The sequence below is a fragment of the Condylura cristata genome, unplaced genomic scaffold (assembly GCF_000260355.1).
Source record: "Condylura cristata isolate star-nosed mole 26May11 unplaced genomic scaffold, ConCri1.0 scaffold00007, whole genome shotgun sequence".
Taxonomy (NCBI): Eukaryota; Metazoa; Chordata; class Mammalia; order Eulipotyphla; family Talpidae; genus Condylura; species Condylura cristata.
This window is the reverse complement of record NW_004567108.1, coordinates 42112096-42135230: the sequence shown is the minus strand read 5'-3', so window position 1 is coordinate 42135230 and position 23135 is coordinate 42112096. Positions and strand designations below refer to the sequence as shown.

General features: G+C 33.0%; 1 protein-coding gene across 5 annotated transcripts in view; it reads left to right on the top strand.

The window, feature by feature from the left end:
* The window catches only part of ERBB2IP (erbb2 interacting protein), a 106600-nt gene that overhangs the window by 44385 nt on the left and 39080 nt on the right, over window positions 1-23135 (top strand). For all 5 annotated transcript variants that reach the window (XM_004678248.2, XM_004678253.2, XM_004678250.2 and 2 more), the window contains 11 exons: window positions 1777-1855; window positions 3655-3744; window positions 4916-4972; window positions 8360-8423; window positions 11311-11385; window positions 11834-11978; window positions 13025-13097; window positions 13394-13523; window positions 13824-13939; window positions 16408-16477; window positions 21904-22003. In XM_004678248.2, coding sequence (XP_004678305.2) covers window positions 1777-1855; window positions 3655-3744; window positions 4916-4972; window positions 8360-8423; window positions 11311-11385; window positions 11834-11978; window positions 13025-13097; window positions 13394-13523; window positions 13824-13939; window positions 16408-16477; window positions 21904-22003 — 999 coding nt within the window. The remainder of the gene's footprint in view (window positions 1-1776; window positions 1856-3654; window positions 3745-4915; window positions 4973-8359; window positions 8424-11310; window positions 11386-11833; window positions 11979-13024; window positions 13098-13393; window positions 13524-13823; window positions 13940-16407; window positions 16478-21903; window positions 22004-23135) is intronic.

Sequence of the window (23135 nt, the reverse complement as noted above, 5' to 3'; positions counted from 1 at the left end):
TCGGCAGTATTGGTCTCTGCAAACGAAAGGATAGAGTTGCATTAGCTGAAATGGGACCTTCTGTGGGAGCTGTAATCTTGCATGGAAAAAAAAAAAACACCTCATTTTTGGACATGTGATATTTGTGATACATATGCAATTCGTAGGGGTCTGTAGTTAAGAAGAAACTATGCTAGCTGTACATATCTGGGAGTTCCCTGTCTATAGAAAGTATATAAAGTCTGAGTTTAGAGATAATCATTATCATCATGAATGTTGAAGAAAAGAGGTCAGAAGGATGAAAGGGAAAAGGGTATGAAAAAATACTATTGAAAAGGAACATTATGATTAAGAAAGGATATTGATAGAATGAAAATATTTGTTTTCATTGCTACATTTTAACTTCTCAAGAAAAGGAACCATGGCTGAGTGTCTATAGTCTGTAGCATCCTGTCTGAAATTTGATGTAGTTAGCATGTAATTGCTGAATAATACAGAGGACAAGTAATTTCAGTTTGGGACTTTTTTTGTGTGTGTGTGGTACCTGCATGATAACTAATGGACTCCTCCTTTATTTTCTCTTTTGACCTTAAGAGTTTTGAAGTTCGCTGGCCAGTCAGATGGTAGAACTTCCTTTAATTTAATGTTTGCTTATAATTAAACTCAAGCTGTGTAATTTTGGCAAGAATACAACAGTAATGATGTTGCAAGTGTTTTTCAGTGTATCTTAAATTACTTGCTACATGATGACTTTAACTGGTAAATGCCAACTTTGAAGCAGTTTAAGGTGATGCTTATGGGTTTTCTGTACTGTAAGCTCACATTTTTTCCTCTTATAATTAGTAAGTATCCTTTGGGGAGAAACTGTGAGACTCTATTAATGTTCTACTATTCATCATTCTTTTACCAACTAATTTTAGTATTTATTGACTGAACAGATATCAGTGTGGTACTTGTCAGTTAGTGATAACTGCCTAATTTATTTTTTTATGGCTGGAAAGTTCTGTACTTGGTAATGTGGTAAATTTTTCACTTAGAATCATTTAATAATGAAGGTAGACAATCCTGTGGAATTATCCTATCACGTTAGTAAAGGAATGGTTGTTATAAACATAGACTTCAGGAATATTTATTAATTAGAATTCCTCTGATGTTATTGACATGATGCTTAGAAGCTGGCCTGTGGATTGTTTCTAATTCACAAATTGTGTTTCTGTATTTTTGGTGAGGTAAATTGAGTAAATGTTTGGAAACCTTTACAGTGAATTTAAAATGGTATTTTGTAAAATACCATTTGGGTGGTATTTTACAAAAGTGGTGGTGTATATCTTGCCTTCAGGCATGTTGTCTGGTGTATCTAAGTAGTTTACTGCCTCTTTTATCTTTAGCTTTGTTTTCAACTTTATTGTTTATATGTATACCAGGAGCCACCTCAGTCTGGAGGCCAGCATTAAAAAAGTAATGCCCATTTTCACCTGAGAAAAAGAGGGAAAATGTTGTGTTTTGCATTTTGTTGACCCTGTCAATACATAGAGAATATACTAATTTTCAAAAGAGCCAAGAGAAGGAAAGAAGAGTAAGACTAACCAAGATAATTAGAAGTTAGAAAGAGGTCATGAACAAAAGACAAAAGAAATACATTATGGAACTTACTTTGTTTGTTGATGTTTGGTCAGTATCTAGATACTGTTTAATTGGTAAAATTTGAATCTACAAGGAATATATTAATTATTATTTTATTTTTTTCTTGTAATAGATTCTTTCAATTTGATTATTAGTTTATTTGTTCGTTTCTAGGAATACAGGAGTTTCCAGAAAATATAAAAAATTGTAAAGTTCTGACAGTTGTGGAGGCCAGTGTAAATCCTATTTCCAAGTAAGTTCTTTGTTTAATAATGAGTTATTTCTGTGAATAAAGTAGATTACACATTTTAATGTACAAGTAGTATCCATCCCAAATATATACAAATTTGTAAATGAAAAAGGGAACTTGTAATAATTTTTCTGTTTACAAAGGTAAATTTGACATCTACGTAACTATGAAAGTGTTTCAGAATTTCAGAAATAAGACTAAAATCTGGGTCTCCTTGCTCAGTGTTACTTTCATAGTATAAGAATTTCTTAGCTACAAATCATGCGTGCATGTGGCACATTCAAACATGTGAAGCTATAAGAAAGTAAAAGGTCAAAGAGGAAGCAACAAAGAAAGGGAAAAATCTGTAAAATTGTTGTACCTTATACCAGAGGTCGTATATGGTCTTTCACAGTATGAATGACAGTAAACAAACTGGTACCAAAGCCAAAGTTTTCCAAAAACAAAATGACAAAGCAAAATGGTAGAGTGAAGTATAGGTTAGTACAAGAACTGAGGTACAGGCCAGATGTGTGGGGAGGTGAGAGGATTCACCAGAGAAAGAGTAAGGAGCAGAACAGGGAGATTGTCTGAAATACTGAGGGGAGTAGCAGGCGAGGCAGGAGAGGTCTGCTGAGCTATGGGGGTCACCTCCCTGGCTGGAAATTGAGCTCGTGTTGCAGTGGCTGCAGGTGACTTCAAAGTGTTGTTTAACCCACTGTACCAACAAGGAGGGTCTACGGGAATTACAACTGAGATGAAAAAATGCACAAAATGAAGAGTGATGTAAAAATAAATAAATAAATAAAAATGCCATCTGGCTTTATATGTATATATATTTTCTCATAGAATTTATATAGACAGATAGATATAGATATATATTTTGGTTATTTAGGGACCACATAGTGAAATTGAAAATATTCTAAACAAGTTGTTCTCAAGTTGGGATGATTTTGCCCTCCAGGGTTATTTGGTGAATTCTGGAGACTTTTTTTTTTTCAACTTCTGGTGGCAGGTGATACTGGCTTCTAGTGGGTAGAGGCCAAGGTTGCTGTTAAATATTCCATAGTAAACACAACAGCCCCCACACAAAGGAATTGTACAGCCCCCAGAATCAATACTGTCATTGTATAGAGATCCTTATATGGTTTTTTTGATTGATGTTAGATAAATTTCAAAAGTGCCTGCTGATTTTATACTTAGCTTTTATCTGTATTTTTGTTTGTTCAGACTTTTTTGCAGTTAACTATTTTGTGCAGATTTTATTTTATTGAGGCAGATATTCCCTTCTTTTTTACAAAGCGATGACATTATAAACACTGATACAGGTAATTTACTATAAAAGATAGTATCTTAATTTGAAGATGACTTCTAAAAATGAAGTGATTATTAATCTTTTAAGAATATGTATTGATTGGACCTCTTTGGTGGCAGTGCAAGCAAGGGATTAAGTGTTAGCACTATGTAGCTATCTGCAACCATTGTAGCATGTTGGTTTGATCACAGCTACAGAGCTATCCCACATGGCACAGCAGATCTCTCTTGCCTCGCCCACCACTCCCCTCAGTAGTGTATTTTAGTGGATCTTCCTGTTCTGCTCCCTACTCTGTCTCTGGTGAGTCATCTCACCCCTACTCCAGAATCTCTGGCCTATACCCCAGTTCTTATATTCATAAATAAATAAATCTCAGAAATATATATTTATACATATAAAGTTAGTGTTTTAAAAAACCATGTATTGATTACATATATTTTTCAAATTTCAGTGAGACATTAAAACTCTGTATACAAATTTAATTTAAATTCTGTTGTATTTTATACAGGCTTCCTGATGGATTTTCTCAACTGTTAAACTTAACCCAGTTATATCTGAATGATGCTTTCCTTGAGTTCTTGCCAGCTAATTTTGGCAGGTAAATTATAGTTTCTTCTAAAACCTTTCTTGTTAGCTCTTTTAAAACTACAAGTTGCTTTAGTAACACTATTAATTACAGTTTCATAGGCTCTTCTTTTGTAATTATTTCCAAGAGTTTTTTTTTATAGTTTCTTTGTACCTTGTTATTTTGACTTTGACTCGGCTTTTCTAAGTAAACTACAGCATTGAAAGTTTAAAAGAAGGAAGTAATTTATGGCTTTAATTAGTTTTTAAGCTATGTGCAAATAGGAATAGGAATGATTCTTTTATATATGAGATGTACAATACTTTATTTTTACCATTCGTCACCTTTGAAAATGATCTAATTACTGACTTACCTATCTCTCCTAGAATTGAAATTCTGTAGGAAAGAGAATGTGATGCTAGGGTCCACCTGCCTTTTGTATGGCCTCTCCCATGTCTGAATATACAACAGTTCTTGTCATAGTAAAGCCTCTGGGTAATTTTTTTAATGGAGAGATCAATGAATGAATGAAAGAATGAAAAAATAGGTATCAAATTACTATTGTATTTAATTACTAGAGAAGGGACTATAAAACTGCATGTTATTTTTAATAATTTCTTTGTATAAAAACGGTATAACTAAAATTCATCTTTTGTATCTGGCATTTGAAACACATTTTTACTTAAGAAGTACAGCATATTGATTGAGATATATTTTTATATATAAAGAAAAATATGATTGCCATTGTAACATATTTGTAGACTACTTAATCTGTTAATTTTCTTTATAATTTTATAGAATATGTATAATTGAAGAGCCAGAGGATTTTTCCTTTTCTAAGTTTCTTGTGTTTCCTTACTTTTTCTCTCAGAGATGAACTCTAGATTTGAATTCTTACTCTCCCATCTACTGATGACTAGTAATTCGGGGAAAGGTATTTTCAGAAAAAGACAGGAAATCCTCTAGAATTGATTTTTAAGGATCAGTCATTCTGTGCTTTGAAAGTGTCTAAAAATATTTACTTTTTCCCTCCCACTAATCCTAATCTCAGGATCAGATTGTCCTATGTCCTTTGTATTTCCATGTAATTTTTAATACAGTATTATGCATATCATAATCATATAGCAAATATTGGTTGTTTTAAAGCATGAATATAGCATTACTTTATTATTATAACTTGTTTCACTTTTCCTTTATTTTACAGACTAACTAAACTCCAGATATTAGAACTTAGAGAAAACCAGTTGAAAATGTTGCCAAAGTAAGTAAAAATGCTGTCCTTTCAAGTTTAGAATTTTTTTAGTTCATAGAAATTCATAGAAAATTTTTAACTTTTAGATATCTAAAATATGAGTACAAATTATTTTTAATATACTGGCATTTGTGCTCATTTTAATTATTGATGTTCAATATAAAATCTGTGAGCTTTTTTTCTTTTAATTCATAATTCTCTAGAAATAAGTGTATAAAGCCCACCCAAGTCTCAGATAGAGTTCCCAGGGTATGAAATATTTACTGTCAGGCCCTTTGCAGGAAAACTTTGCTGACCTTTTGAGGGAAGCATCTCTAGTTCTCCAGGAGTTTGTTGTTTGTTTTTTTTTTTTTTTTAAACAATATATTATACCTGTTAGGACATTTAGCCATATATTCTAGTACATGCATCTGTTTCTCTACTTTTCACTTCCTTCTTACCTGCCCAACATATGCACATTTGCCATGTGCTTGTATCCTGCCCGTTCTCCATGTTTTTAAGGGCAGAGAACACACCTTGCTTTGATCTCCCAAAGACATTGTATGTTAGCTGAGGACTTGCTTGGTATAGGAATGATTGGAGTTTGTAGTGACAATTATAATTATAAATGACAGTGACAATTACGATTGTCAAAAAGTTAAATATTTTGAAGAATTGGTATTGTTGGCATTGATGACTCCCCAGCTCAAAGCTTGTGTGGTTTCAAAGAGATTCGAATAACCTAGGTGTACACTATTTACTGACATAGCTAAGCCTATAATTAATACAGTTCATCGGTTATCATAATTAACTCACTCATGTTAGTTCCTTTTTATTCCTGATTTGACTTCAATTTGGGATCTGTGTGTGTGTTTACAAATAGAATTATTTCCTGTTTTCCCTAAGGCTCATGATTGAAACCTTTGAGACCTCATAAACTATAAAGAGGCCATAGTTTTAAATGTTAATAAAAGTCATGTGCATTTAGATTATTTGAATAAACTTTTTCAGTAGTAAAAGATTAGAGCTGAGGGAGAGCTGTTTTCCATGTTAAGAAATTTAGTACCGCTTTAGTACTGGAGAGCACAGTACAAAGATCACAAAGGGTGATGTGTATTCTTTGCGACATGAAAATACATTTAATACAGAGGAATTTTAGAGGTAAACAGGAGGAAATTTGAAGGATACTGTTTCTGCCTGTCCTTGAAGTAAGAAGTTGGTTCTTAAGTGGAAAGGCTTGAAAAGGATGAATTTGGGCCTCCCTAATGGCTTTGGAGTTAAGTCTCATTGCTAACATGCTAACCCATTATGGCATGGGTGACCTCCTCTCTTGGCTGCTGCTCCTCTTCTCAGTATAGTCAGTTAATCTGCCTGTTCTGCTCCCCACTCTGTCTCTGGTGAATTTTCTTACCCACAACCTGCCCCTTTCCCCCTGCATTTCTGGCCTATACCCCAGTTCTACAGTCACACAAAAAGAAAGAAAATTAAGAATTTTGGTATCTTACATTTATAAGTTACATAATTAGGACCAAGGTTTGGTGAGTATTAGCTGTAGCAAGTTGAAATGGAAGCATTTAGTACTTTATATTTATTTCTGCTTTTTTATTACATATTTGTCATTCATGTTTTCCTAGTTTAAACAATATCTGAGAATATTGTTTGTTACTGAAGTTTCCCAATGAACTGTTTTTTGTTGTTGTGCCAGTTTTTATAATTTACCCCATTGAAACAAAAATTGCTGTATTTGAAGCTTTTGGGTTATATCTTTATGAAACACTGAATTTAAAAAAGTAGGTTTGTTGAATCCCTTTATCCTCCTCATAGCCCTCTACTTTTCTCAAAGGGTCTACCTTACATAGTTTGCATACAGGAGTTTAATACCATAGAATCTAATCTCTGGAAAAAGATCCTACAAACACCTTTTGCTTTGTTATTAAACAAAGTATAAGAGAAATAAAATTATAGTACCTGAGAATACACGGTAAATATAAGTTAAATAAAATTATCTTGAAGGAAAATTGGAGTTGAAAGATAAATTAAACTAAGTTTGTTGACAGAATGGCATATTTTAAATGGCGCTAGGAAAAATTAGCTTCCTCTAATGTTAGAAAAGTACAACTTAGTGATATTACAAATCTGAAGTGTGTTACCATTTTTCATTCAAAAGCTAGAGGAAACTATTGAGTTTTATTTTATTTATTTTTTTTAAAGATTTATTTATTTGTGCATACAGAACTGGGGTACAGGCCAGAGGTCAGGGGCGGCAAGAGGCTTCACCAGAGACAGAGTGGGGAGCAGAACAGGTAGATTGACGAAGTACACGGCTGAGGGGAGCAGCGGGCTGGTCAGGAGAGGTCTGCCACACCATGTGTCACCTCCCGGGCATGCGGGAATCGAACTCATGCGGAAGTGGCTTTAGCTTCTCAGTGCTGTGGTTTAATCCGCTGCTCCACCAAAGAGGGCCTATTGAGTTTTATTTTACTTACTACTTTTAGTTTGTTAAATTTCCAGAAAAGATAAGAATAATCTGTTCACATATAATTTCTAGGGTTTCCTATTTTTCTATGATGTTAATTTCTAATAATTTACATTGCTGTAATTTTCCTAGTGTAACTGTATTTTGCTATCATATGTTAGCAGGATTTCGTGTATGACCTTTTAATGGGTAATTAAATAATAGGTTTTTGTTAACATAACAGTTTATAAGCATAAATGTGCATATGAACTTACTAGCAATAGCTTAGTTGAAGAAATGCCTTTATGAAACAAGAAATATAAGTACATCTTAATTTATTTTATTGTGAAATCAGTTTGTAGTATAGTTGTAGGAAAATGTTGATAATGAGTTGAAAATTTGGAATATATTACAGCTTTAACTTAAATGACTCGTAATTATATTTCTGATTCTTATAAAACTATATTGAATTGTATTGAATTCAACTTTAAAATGTGTGGAACAGTATTTATTGTTCTTAGAATTTTTAATATTTTCAGAGTTAATTTACCTTCAAGTTTCATATATACATAATTGATCCTGAGAAATGATAGTAATTACTATGAAGCAACCAGCCATAATTCATTAATTAACTTGTACTTTATGAAACTTCCCCTGTGAGGAAAAAATCAGTTATTAATATTTTGGCCTCTGGGTTTAAATATTCTGATTACTTCTTAACAATAGAAGTGAAAACCTGATGAGAAATGAAATTAGAAAATAATTGATAACTTACTTCATTTTAACTAGAAGTTAAATATAACTTTTTTTAACTTTACTAGAACATTATTTGTATTTTGTCTACATGTGAGTGCCTGTACATCATTAGATATTACGTAAGAATGACTTACACTATTAATTTTGAGAGCTTCCATGTAATGATTTTTTTATATTCTTAATTCTTATTAATCTCTTGTGAATAGAACTATGAATAGACTGACCCAGCTGGAAAGACTGGATTTGGGAAGTAATGAATTCACAGAAGTGGTAAGTTCTGAGCAGTTTCCTTACCCATAACTCTTTTACATGTATGTGATCAAGATCAAAATGTGAAGATTTATATGTTTATTTCTTTGAATTTTTTTAAAGTATAAGATAAGGTGTAAAGACATATAAACACTTTTGAGGGGGAAATTAATCAGCTAGAGAAATACATTTAATAAAAATGAAGGCTAAAATGTAAAATTAGTGAGAAACTGTCATAGAAGTAGCTAAAAGGTATAAAGAGCACAAAGCATGAGTGGTTATAAGGAGGAGAAACCTTTTATCAGGCTAGAATGTATCAGGAATAGTACTTCTACGACAAAATTGCTTAGGAATGTAATGATAGGTATTTATTTGTAATTTTTCTTAATAGTTAAAGAGAAAATCATTGAGAAAATCAAAACACCTATTATTTTTCAGTTGGTAAGGAGACATCTACATTGTGTTTTGCTTTGTATGCAAAATGTATTATGATGCTGAATCAAAAAGGAAAGGACTATGTAAGCAATTTTTTGTCTTTATTCAATTCTGTTACAATAACTCAGAAAACGAACTAGATTTTTTTAAAAAGCTGAGTATTATCATTATAAGAACTTTTTGCATCAAGTGTCCAAGGTTTTTTTTTTTTTTTTTAATTGTGGTAGATTTCAGATGATTGTCTCAAGAACAGGAATTTTCAGCTCTGCAATCTGTCTTGATATTGTACATTTGCTGTTGATGAGATTCATATGGAACAACAAAAAACCTCGAATAGCCAAAACCCTCATGTCTAAGAAAAATCAAAATGGAGGCATTACAATCCCAAACTTTAAGCTGTACTACAAAGCCATAATAATCAAAACTGCATGGTACTGGAATAAGAATAGACATACAGACCAGTGGATTCGAATAGATATTGTACATTTGCTCACTCTTTTTAGCTTTTCAGCTGAAAGTCAGTGGAGGGGCTAGTGTTTGTAGGTAAATTATGCTTTTTAAAATAAATCTTTTATTTTTTTTTAAGATTTATTTATTTATGCATACAAGAATTAGAGTACAGCCAGAGGTTGGGGGGGGATAGTGGTGAGAGATTTCACCAGAGACAGAGTGGAGAGCAGAATAGGCAGATGTACTGAAATGCACTGCTGAGGGGAGCAGAGGGCAGGTCAGGAGAGGTCTGCCATACCTCTTTTTATAAATCTTTTGTATGCTTTATTATGTTTTAGTTGAAGATGGCTTATGATGGTTTTATGATGTGATTGGTTTTTTTTTTTTTAAAGGTTTACTAATGCATATAGAACTGGGGTACAGGCCAGAGGTACAGGGGGTGAGAGAATTTTACCAGAGACAGAGTAGGGAGTAGAACAAAATTCTACTCCCCCCAAAAATTCCCCCTTCCCAAATTTTCTAGCTATGGTACTTTTTAATTTTTATTTTATATGTGTTAGCCATTTCTGTATTAACTACTTGAAAATTCCTAGGTTTTAACTAATTTTATGAACCAGAACAACATTCAGAATCACCAGTTTTGTACTAATTTGGTCGTATAACGTATATTTTTAAAAATTCACTAATAGAATTACAGCAGGTAAAGGACCAAGGATATTGCTTTGAGCTAAGTTTTAACTAGAGTTCTTGTTTGTGAAAATCTGAATGACATGCTTTTGATGAATTAATGTTAGTGTGATTAGATGTGATGATAACTCAGTGTCACCATAGTGGACTGGACAAAATTTGTACAATCACACAAATATCCTTGAAGAATGCTAAGGGTAGATTCCCAGTTATCAAATTTTGTCTAAATACTGAAGGTAGTTACAACTCTGGCTGATTTTTTTTGCCTTTAACACATATTATAATTAGTATTCATCATTGAATTGCTAGGGGTTTAAAGTAATAGAATATGCTCTATTGTGTGATTATGCCTTGACTTACTTACCTTTCCTTTATTATTGGATATTTAACATGCATGTCACATTGATTTCTCCCATTAGTCACGAGGAAATATTTTTGTGATTTTCCCCCTGAAGATTTCCAAAAACACTAAATCTTCCTTCATACAGGAAATAATTCTTTATTGTACACTTGCAAACTACTTCTTACATTAATTGTGTAAGAGTTTATTACCAAAAACTGAAATAAGTTTTATGTAATCTTTTCTTTTTTTAAGATTTATTTATTTATGCATACAGAATTGGGGTACAGGCCAGAGGTGCAGGGACAGTGAAAGGATTCACCAGAGACAGAGTGGGGAGCAGAACAGGCAGATACGACAGCAAAGTATACTGCTGAGGGAAGCAGCGAGCGGGTCAGGAGAGATCTGCCACGCCATGTGGGTCAGCTCAGGGCAGGCGGGGATCGAACTCTTGCAAAAGTGGCTTTAGCTTCTTAGTGCTATGCTTTACCTTGCTGCACCACCCGGGAGGGGCCAGTTTTATGTAATTTTACGGGAGGTCTACTTGAGTTTCCTTTTATAATACTGTAAGATCTATAATCGAATAGAAAGGCTTGAATCTTGACCACATCTTAATTTTTTTTCTAAAAAAATATTTATTTATTTATTCATATGGAACTGGGGTACAGGCCAGAGATGTGGAGGGTGAGAGGATTCACCAGAGACAGAGAGGGGAGCAGAACAGGCAGATCAACAAAGTACACTGCTGAGGGGAACAGTAGACGGGGTCAGGAGAGGTCTGCCTCGCAGTGTGGATCTCCTCCAGGGCAGGCAGGAATCAAACTCATGCGGAAGTGGCTTTAGCTTCTTAGTGCTGTGCTTTAACCCTCTGCGCCCCCAAGGAGGGCCCACACATCTTAATATTTTAACTATAAGTTACTAGAAATTCCTAGGGGCTTTTTTTGATAAATGAAGATATTCAAATAAACTACAAAATTTTTTCTCTTGTCTATACAGCCTGAAGTACTTGAGCAGTTAAGTGGATTGAAAGAATTTTGGATGGATGGTAATAGACTGACTTTTATTCCAGGGGTATGTATATAAAATTTTCAGTGGTTTTGCTTAGTGCTGTCTATTCTATATAGTTCTTTTGAACTGTGGGTTTTCAAATTATTTTCAATTAGTAAAGAAAAACATAGTGGGTGGTTACTTAATTGGTAATACTGTCAGATGATAAACAGTTAAGTTAGATTTTGTATTACTATCAACACACTCTTGCTTAAAATAGAAAAATACACACTATAAAATTTTGTAAAATAGTCTCAAGTTTATGTCCATTGGGCTAAAAATTTGTAGTAACTGCTTTTAGTGTAGAAGCACTGTTACTGAATATGTTATTGTCATTTTAAAAGCTCATGAATCTCTCTCATTTAAATGTTTAATTATGAATTGCAACTTAGTTTGTTACCTAAACTTTTTATAAATTTCTTAATGCTGAGTTAGTAATTAGATTTCTTTTTTTTGGGGGGGGGTCCTATAGTTTATTGGTAGTTTGAAACAGCTCACATATTTGGATGTTTCTAAAAATAATATTGAAATGGTAGAAGAAGGAATTTCAGCATGTGAAAACCTTCAGGATCTTCTGTTATCAAGCAATTCACTTCAACAGCTTCCTGAGACCATTGGTTTGTATCTCTTCTTAATATATTTAATTTATTTTTACTTAACTATAAAATTTGACAGATTAAATTTCTGTGTTGCTTTCTTTTATTCACTGTTTCCATATATCAAATTTTATTTGTTTTGAGATAGTTTTACTGTACGATCACAACCACAGATCTTCCAATTTTTTCTTTATATGATTAATTACACAATTTACTCCTTTGTTGATACTACCATGTTTTTCTTTATCCTCAAGAGATTTTATTTTTATAACTGTAATAAAATTTGAATTCTGTAAAAGGAAGATAATTTACCCTAACTTGCCTTAGCTTGATTATAGTCCTTATCTGGTAACTTTTTCCAGTCTTATGTCAAATGGACTCTCAGACCATTTGAACAAGTCCTATAAGAAAGAACGCGACAGTTGTTACTGAGTCTATATTTGCATAGTTGGCTTATGTGATGCTGCATCAAGGAAATAGAATTATTTTGATTAAAAACCCACAAACCTAAATTTTAGCATCTCTGTGGCAAGATACTTAAATATTAATACCAAAATACATAGTTTTCAGTTGAATTACATAGTTGTTGTAACTCAGTTACACTTTGCAAATTGTGCTAAAATTTATTCAGCACTTATAATTTTAAACTAAATTCCATTTTATTGTTTTAGTATTTAGTAGATGTAGTGAGTAGAATAATTTTTATGTACCTATGAAAATTACCTTCATACTACCCATTTCTTAATGCATTAAATATTAATGTGTGTCTTCCCTGTTCCATGCCATTGTTTTAAGTGCCACAACAGTGAGCAAAGTAGACAAAAAGTCTACACTTAAAATACTCATATTTTAGTGGAGATTAAATAGCTAAATGTGATGTGTAGGTGAAATTAAAAGTATAGGGATAAGGGAAATAGAGAATGATGGGTTTGAAATTGTGTTTCTTTTGCAAAAGTTGATTGAGAAAGTTGTTTATGGTGCATGTCAGATTAATGTATGTTTAAATTCACTGTTAATTGACTTCTTAGTTCTTGCTGAAAAATGTATATGATTTGTTTCCTCAATAGGTTCTTTGAAGAATGTAACAACTCTTAAAATAGATGAAAATCAATTAATGTATCTTCCAGACTCCATAGGAGGGTAAGGTTTTTATGAATTAAAAGAACTAGAAGATTCTACTTTTAGTTCAACAGACCATGTATATTTTCAGACCATGTATGTTATCAGTTGCATGAAGACAATTCCATAAACACTTAAGTAAGCAATTGGTTGTAGGCTGAGTATATTTACAATAAAAGTAAGCCTAATTTTGTTAGTGAAATTTAGCTTAATGGAAAGAGAATTTTAGTAGGTTTGTTAAAGTCAAATTCAAATGTTCTTGTGTTCCTAAGTTTTGGATTCTATATATGATTTCTTTTTTTTTTTTTTAATTAAAGGTTAGTATCAATAGAAGAGCTGGATTGTAGCTTCAATGAAGTTGAAGCTTTGCCTTCATCTATTGGTCAGCTTACTAATATAAGAACTTTTGCTGCAGATCATAATTACTTACAACAGTTACCACCAGAGGTACTGTGTTTTACAATGTCTATTTTATTTTTTCCTAATTACTTGTTATAGCTATTGCATGTGGTTTTATTTTCACTCAGAAATAACTAGGCAACTAATTGTTTTCTGAGTAAGTATGTTGATTTACAAGAGATGTCTGAATACTGTCCTTTTTTATGAAGAATATAATTGAATATGGAAAATAGGGTAATTCCTTCTGTAAGTCAGAAGAATATTTTTCATAATATTTTTGAAAATGATATTATACTTACATCAAGAAATAGTACAAAATTTTGATCGCTAAATTTGTTTCTCTTTCAGATTGGAAACTGGAAAAATATAACTGTGCTGTTTCTTCATTCTAATAAACTTGAGACACTTCCAGAGGAAATGGGGGACATGCAGAAATTAAAAGTCATTAATTTAAGTGACAATAGGTTTGTAGTAATATGTTCATCCATTGATCTATAGAAGCCACTGTTTGGATGAAATTAAAGTTTCATTATACGTGATATAGGAAATCTAATGCATATTCATTGTTTTTTGTTTGCTTTTGTGTAGAAGAGCTGGAGTGTAGGCCGGGGTGCAGGGAGTAAAAGGATTCACCAGAGACAGAGTGGGGAGAATATTGACATACATTGCATTATTGACATACATTGCTAAGGGGAACAGTGTTCGAGACAGGAGAGGTCTGCTGCATCATGTGGATTATCTCCTGGGGCAGGGATCAAACTCAGGCCATTACATGTTTTGTTTTTTTTTTGATTTTTTTTTTTTTTATTAAAAAGTTTATTTTTACATCATTTTGCACATTTTTTTTTCATCTCTATTGTAATCCCCACGGGTTTCCCATCACCAAATCACCCCTGTGCCATCACCATAGTCCCGTGCATTTCCCTCCCCCCCTCTCCCCCCCCGTTTTTGATCCCATTCCCCACTCCACCCCCACAGAATGTCTCTGGTCTATGGTTGTTCATTATTTTTGTTATTTTCTCGCCTGGTCCATTATACTCCTGCTATGAGTGAAACCATCCGGTATTTTTCTTTCTCTTTCTGGCTTATCTCACTAAGCATGATCTTTTCCAGCTCCATCCAAGTTGCTGCAAAAGACATGTGTTTCTCTTTTTTGGTTGCTGAGTAATATTCCATTGTATATATGTACCACATCTTTCTAATCCAGTCATCTACTTTTGGGCATTTGGGCTGCTTCCATGTTTTTCCAATTGTAAATAAAGCAGCAATAAACATGGGGGTACAAGTATCTTTTTCAATCAGTGTTTTTGTGTCTTTTGGGTAGATACCTAGGAGTGGGATTGCTGGGTCATAGGGAAGCTCCATGTTTAGCAGTTTGAGGAGCCTCCAAACATGTTTGTTTTTTTTTTAATATTGAGTTTTCATCTGAAAGAATGACCTAGTTTTACCTGGTGTTAATCATCATACTATGGTTATTTGTCACAGTATATTTTTTGTCAGCTTTACCTATACAACCACTAGTCTCTTTTTATGGTAACTTTTTTTAATTCCAAAAGTCAGATCTTTCCCATAATTTTGCTGGTCAACAGAGTGGTTTTAATCTAATGATAGTATTTTTCTAGGTGGAAATTTTCTATGATAAGGTGTGCACTCTCATAATTTTAGATGGCACAGCCAAGATACAGAGCTAATAACTGGCTGGGGTCACTCAGTAGGAACAGTGCTTAAGAACAGATTGTCTAGGCCCTCCCTTGTGGTGCAGCGGGTTAAAACATAGCACTGAGAATCTAAAGTCGCTTCTGCGTGAGTTTGATCCCCGCCTGCCCTGGAGGTGACCACATGGTGTGGCAGACCTCTCCTGACCCACCCACTGCTCCTCTCAGCAGTGTACTTCATCGATCTGCCTGTTCTGCTCCCCACTGTGTCTCTGGTGAAGCCTCTCACCATCCCTGAGCCTCTGGCCTGTACCCCAGTTCTGTATGCACAAATAAATAAATCTTTAAAAAAAAAAAAAAAAAAAAGAACAGATTGTCTAACTTTTCCTGATGTGAAGATATGAATGATAAAAGAACATTTGCAGAGCATTTTTACATTTGCTTTCATATTATCTTACAAAGTGTTCCAAATAACTTTATGAAGTAATATACCAGGTATTCCCAATTCTTGAATTGCAGAATTAAGAATTGGATTCTTGGTGACTCACATAGCTTATAAGATAGTTTACATTTTTTTTTTTGAGGTAACATTTGTTATAACACTATGATTCAGAGGCAGAGTATCACACCTTAGATGCATACACTTTTAAATCTAGTTTTCTGACTAATTAGCATGTTATATTTAATTTTATTTAGGAAAACCACTGCCCCTTTAATTAATAGTTTGCTGTTAGTAGCAACAAATTGCTTTGAAAGAAAGATAGGCTTGGGTAGCATTAGACATTTTGTTTCAGTAGGATACTATTCTAACTTTGCCTTCTGGTGAGTATTGATATTACTTTGTTTTTACTCATTATGATGTTAAAATTGTCTTCTTGGGTGCAGACTTAAAATGTAGAACAATGCAGTTTTTATAAGAAGCTGTCACTGGGAACCCTTCCTTAAAAAGTTTATTCTTTCTAAGTACAAATAAATTTGTGAGACCTTATTTAATGTGTTATCTTTGTAGTAGGGACAACTAAAATGTTTTCTATGTAGACAATATTTTGAGGGATTTAGATAACCCATTTTCACACAGCAGAATTGACTCAATTGAAAATTTATAGTTCTAAAATGAAAATTAGATAATATTTTGTCGTACGTACTATATAAAAGACCTTTTTTGGATTCTCTCTGGAGTTAACTATTTATATGTAGTAATATAACATTGTTTAGAAAACCATTAAGTTCATGTATTTTAATAAATCTCATTTGTTTTGTTTTTACTTTTCCTACAGATTAAAGAATTTACCCTTTAGTTTTACAAAACTTCAACAATTGACTGCTATGTGGCTCTCAGATAATCAGGTTGGCATTCTACTTTTTAAAATTAGTGTAATTCTTACTGTACTTTGTAGTTATGTATTCTAGTTACATTAGGTTCATTTATGAGCAGTAATCTACACATTTAAAATGTATTATATGTAAAGGAAAACTTTTGAAAATAATTTTTCCCTGGATTTTCTTTGGTTGACACACATTTATTGAAAGTTTACAATAGGCCATGAACTGTTCTGGGAGTTTGATATATTTGTAGCAAAAAATAAGTTACCCTACATTCTTCTTCAGTTTATATTCTCATGAAATTCAGAAAAGTCATACATATGTAGTAATGTTTAAATATGACAAAGAAAAACAATTTGATAGGCATAGAAAAATAATAGTATGTTGGAGAAAACATCCTTTTTAAAAATAGGATGGTTTAGGAAATATCTCTCAAGAAAGCAGTGCAGTGGAATCTCAAATGAAATTAAGAGTGAGCCATGCATAGACTGGGGATGTGAGTAGGAAGAAGGAATGCATTTTAAAAATACTAAGCATAAAGGCTCTAATTATGTAATGATTATTGTATTTGAGGAATAGGTAAAAACCTTAGAGAGCTGGGATATAATAAGCAAGGGAGAGAATTGTGAAAAGTAGATCAGAGAGGAAAGTTGGAGCTAGAATACATGGACCCAGCATAGACCATCATAGTTACTACTTTTACTCTCAGACAGACATCTGTTGAAGTATTATGAGCCAGAAAATGACACAATGAAACATATTTAAAAGATCTTCCTCACTATTTGTGAGGAATAGATTGTGGATACTAAAGGTGAGAATGGAATACTGGATATGAGGAGCAGGGAATTGTTACAGTAATTTTACAGAAGGAGATAATTGCTGGGCTTGAATAAATAATAAAAAATGGCAAGAAGAATTCAGATTTATGGTGTATTTTGAAGTTATTGCCAGAGAACTTACTAATGAATTGATTGTGGAGCTTGAGAGAAAAACAGAAATAGATATTACTGTTAAGGTTTTTTTTTTAATTTTTATTTTTTTAGGTATTTATTTATTTATGCTTTACAGAACTGGTGTACAGGCCAGAGGTGCGGGGCAGTGAGTGGATTTACCGGAGTCAGAGTAGTATCTGGGGAGCAGAACAGGTAGATTGACAAAGTACACTGCTGAGGGGAGCAACTGGCAGGTCAGAAGAGGTCTGCCACGCCGTGTGGGGCAACTCTTTGGCCAGGGATCGAACTCATCATGCTGCAGTGGCTTCGGAGAGCTTCATAGTGCCATGCTTTAACCCATTGCACCACCAGGGAGAATTCTCCTGTTAAGGTTTTTTAACTGAAGAAGTAGAATATTGGGATTACTGTTTCCTGGAAAAAAGGGAAAAACAGAGAAAAAAAGTAAACTTAATAGCTTGATTTTTGACATGTTAAAGTAGGAATATTCTATCAATAGCTAAGCTTGTTACTCAGATATTTACTGAAGACAAGCTTTGGGAGTCAGCATTATAAAAAAGATTTAATAACATCATGGAATTATATGAGAATTATATTAGTAGAATTATATTAGTGGAATTATATTAGTAGGGAGAGAGGATAAAAAAGAAGGCTAAAGATTAAGCTCAATGATAGAAGGGACCCTAAAAAGAGAAAGAGGGATAGCCAACCTGGAGATTGTTTTTATCTAGAGAATCGCCTGAAAGTCCTTGAAGAAGGTTCAACTGTGTCAGATGTTGCTCACACACCACTGGTTTTGTAAAGATAGGCTTAATTACTGACCTTGAGAAGCACATTATTAGTGGAATAAATGGGATGATGACAGCTTGATTTAAATGTATTAAAGTGCATGGAAGTCAAGAAAGTCAGGACTATGAATATAGCTTAGTGTTCTAGCTAAATTTACATTTGTGTTATGGTCTTTGAATGTTAATGCTTTATAGGTAATAAACTGTCCTTATTTTTACTTCATGTTTAACATGTTTATTATTCTTTATCTATTTTCTGATAGTTCTCAATGGTAAATTTTGTAAACAAAATAATGTACAATTACTGACTTTTTAAAAAAATACCATAGTTTATTTTTACATCATTTTGTACTTTTATTTTCAATCTCCATTGTAATCCCCGTGGGTTTCCCATCACCGAGTCACCCGTGTGCCATCACCATAGTCCCGTGCACTTCCCTCCTCCACCCCCCGTTTCAGTTGCTGACTTTTAAAGTAAATTATTGCTTTGTAACAATGTCTTAAAAGCTATATTTTCCCAAATAGTGGCTTATACTAGTCTCATCTGCTGTTCATATGTTGCATAATCATATTTCATTTGAGAATGTAGTAAATTACATTCTCTTTTGAATTAATGTTAGTAATCCTGTGGATTACTATAGTAAAGAAACATGTCTCAGAACAATCTTTTCATCAAACTTTTTACTGTGGAGTCTTTATCTACCTGATTCTTACTAGTATTCTGAAAACCTTAAGTTGACTTGGAGCCACACTTCTGGATTATTCTATAGTATTTGTTAGGTAAGTTTAGGAAGGAAATATTAAAATGATGATACCTTTGCTGTTATTAAGGATGATACAAATACGGCATCTATTGAAAGTGTAAAGCTGGAACTGCGAACTATCAACTCTAATTGAATATTTACATTTGTAACTTGATCTGACATCTTATGGCTAGATTTAGAAAGCATTTGCAGGAGTCGTGACTTAATGACAATTTTTTACTATATGAATGAAATAAAGCTGTTGATTTTGAGCATGCTTTTAGTATAATAGCACTATTGTAGATAAATCCGTGCCAGCAAGTTATGCCAGGTGACTCATTTTGGTGAAACTAATAAAATTTCTTCATTTTACAGTGGTTCATTCTTCTCTCCTTGTTCTCCATTTGTTAATTACATTAAAGTAAAAATTGGAGTGGCGGGGAACTTTATTTTCCTCACAGTTTAGCTAGAGAAACTGCCTTATAGTATGAAACAGTTGTTTTGCTACAGAGGGTATATGAAAAAATTTGATTGAGTTATGAAAATAAGTTGCTCTTGAATATTTCACTGACAAAATTGCTTCTGAAGTCATAATTTTCTTTTGTTTCTAGGGCTATACTAGATTTATTCCATTTGCTTATTTGTAAAATTTATCAATTTAAAAATATCGTGGCATAAGATGGTATGTTCAACTTTTTCTATGTAGCAGTTTCAGAGCTTTTAATTTTTTTCCTTAAAGGAATTCGTAAAGTTATTTCTTTAATGTTAGTAATGGATAAATCCTGAGGAATACTCAACGTTATTAAGTGGCTGATCGATTAATAGATGGCCAGAGATAGGAAAACTGTATAATGTGGTTTCAAGTCAAGGATGAAGCAACTGATTTTGAAGGAGGTCAGTTCAAATAAAATATGAAAAACAGTATATTTGGCAGTATATTTAACTTGCCAACTTATCTTCACTGTAGCTTATGTAATTTTTAAAAAAATATTTATACATAGAAGGGCCGGGGTTTTAGGCAGAGGCACATTGGTGGTTATGGTGGGGAGGTGGTGAGAGGATTAACCAAAAACAGAGTGGGGAGCAGAACAGGAGGAATGACGGGGGGAACATCGAGCAAGACAGTAGAGATCTGCTGTGCCATGTGGATCACCTACCTGGCTGGGAATGGAGCTAGTGCTGTAGTAGCTGCTGATAGCTTCATAGTGCTGAAACTTAACCCCTTCTGCCACCAGGGAGGTCCTATAATTAATGTAATTTTACAGATAAATGTCTGACGTCAAATTGAAGTAGTTTAAGTAATAAATAAGTGAAAGAACAGAGTCATAGAAGAATGGATGGTACAGAAACAATGGAGCATAAAGAAATTGGTGATGAGGGGCAGAGTAAGAAGACTCTTAATATTAGAATTTTAGACTAGAGAAAAATGTTGAGGGTGTAAAAGGGAGTTGTATAACTGGTGGGTATACTGATAGAAGCAGAAGTTCCAACAGGAATTCTTCTTGAAAGTATGTTGGTTCTGAAGTTTGTGAGAAAAAGGTCTAAGAATATACATGGTAAAGCTGTTAGAATGTCATAGTTTGCAAATGCTTAGCAGTTCTTGAATTTTTTAGAAGATTTTATCAGGCAATATTGAGAGCCCAAATGAAGTTGAGGCACCACAAATTTGCAGTTGTACTAATTTTCTCAGCTGTATGATATAGAGAAAGCACACAATAGCAATGATTCTGGTTGCAGCTTTGCAAACTAGGTGCACAAGAAGTACAGCAGTGCAGCAAAGAGATCTTTGTAACTGTCAGGACAGCTGTTGTAGTGAAATACAAAAAGAGACAAAAAATGAATAATGGTGATGAAGTAGAAAGTTTTAGTGAGTGCAATGTTGGTGTGGTTGATTAGCAAAAATAGTGGAATCCATGGAATCGGGAGCTACATATTGGTGCCCTCTTGGTTTTCTAGGTTCTACTTTAATTTCTCTATATTTTTCTGTAAAAAAGATCGAATTAACTATTATTATTTCTAACCTATCTCTCCAATCCAGTTGTCTTTCCCGAACTGCACTTTCAAATAACTTACTATTAAGTTAACATTGCCACGTAGATGTCTCAGAGTCACCCAGCCTAACATTGAATATTCCACCTTCTACTTGAAGTTGTTCTAGTTTAGTCACTCAGTTAATAACATGACACCAACTTCTGCATTTTACATTTGTCATCAAAGAGTCAGGACTAGTGATTATTCATATGAGGTCCATGGATATTAAGAAAGAGATAGAGTGATAGAAGCAGAGTTTGTGTTCCTCAAAAGAACAGGTGTTTATATTTAGGAAAGAAGAATAATGATTGTATAGCACTTTTAAACCCTAATCTGTACTTCTGGCTAAGGTTTATGAGAAGTGATAGAATAAACCTCCTGTATATGGGAAGACTTCAGTTTTTAGAGAAGGAAGTTGGACTACTAGTTCTCTTAATTGAGGTCAAGGAAAGTTCTTAGTGAAAATGTTTAATATACTAGGGTGTTTTACTTGTAACAGAACAAAGAAGTGCGGGTACATGGGAGAAATGTATAACTGCGAGTAAGCTTATAGGATGGAATTAGCCAGCTAACTGTCTACAAAAGTATCTCCAAAATGGGAATACTAGAGAGAAGCCACATAACATAAAACAAAAGGGCTTATTTTATATTTTTATTGTCACTTAATAATTACTGGGCTATGATTATATTTAGATTAGGAGAGCTTCAAGCAGTATCAGAGTGGAACGTGTAATACACTGTTTCACTAAAAACTAAATTATATCTTATATTTCATCAAGTTTCAAATCAGTGTTTAATATTTTATGATGTATATTTAATTTTTTATACTGCATATTGATATTCTCTAGAAAAAAAGGTGAGTACTTATTTAGAGAAATTTTTAGATTTATATTTACTTTAGGATTATTGAAATGTAAACATATATTTTCTTTTCCTAGTCCAAGCCCCTGATTCCTCTTCAAAAAGAGACTGATTCAGAAACCCAGAAAACGGTGCTTACTAACTACATGTTCCCTCAGCAGCCACGGACTGAGGACGGTAGGAACTTTAGAATCTCTTTTCTTTAAAACAAAACAAAACAAAACTCACAAATGACAACAAAAGTATGAAAGTGAGTTTTTTTAATTATCAAAGACTTTTACTAAGGGAGGGCCCTTAGATCTCTCTTCTAAATTATATTTGGATAAATGCTAAAAATGCATGTTAAGTGTTGTATAATTAAGACTGTTGGAAGTATTTTGCTCATGTCTGTTATTTTAGACTCAATATTTGTATCTACACGGTATGTAATCTGTTACTGAATTCTGGCAGTCAGTTTTACAAGTTGTTGAATTTTTCCATAAAAGGGGGATATACCCTTTGTATATTGGCCACACATTTTTCTATGACAATTGAAGTATGAAAGTTTTTTAGACTAAAAAGCAAGTTTTTTTTTGTTATATATTGTTCTGAAAAAATATATATATATTTATATTCTGATATAAATATTTATATTTATACTCTAGTATTTATATTCTAATATATATTCTCTTATATATTGTTCTGAAAAAAAACAGAGAAAGTATATTATATGTCATACTTAATTTTTATATGGGTATCTTTCTGAAACCTGTGAAGAACTTTATGACCAAAACTTTTTTTGTAAGTTCAACTTTTAATACCTTAAAACACTACTGGAAAAATATCTAAGGTAATCATCAGTCTTAATTCATAAAATTAGAAAAGTTTAATAGACTCTTAAATTTGTTTCCTTAAAATCAAAATAGTATGAATTTACAGAGTTTTTTAAAGACGAGAAACATTGGATATAAATTACTGAGCTCTATATTTGATAAAATCAAATTGGCTATTATGCTTACAGTGTAGCAGATTTAGCACAGTTTGAAATGATAGGTTAAGAACTAAAATCCCTTAGCTTCTGTTTCATAACTAGTGATAAATCAAAAGTCATTACTTGTCTAGACTAATTATAGCTTGCTTTTTGCAAGAAGAAATTGACTTTCTTTGATACATTCTTATTTTATGGCTTTATTTGATGAGATTTATTTGGGTAAAGTGAAACTTTTTTTAAGATTTATTTATTTATACATACAGAACTCGGGTACAGGCCAGAGGTGCAGGGGTGGTGAGAGGATTCACCAGAGACAGAGAGGGGAGCAGAACAGGCCGA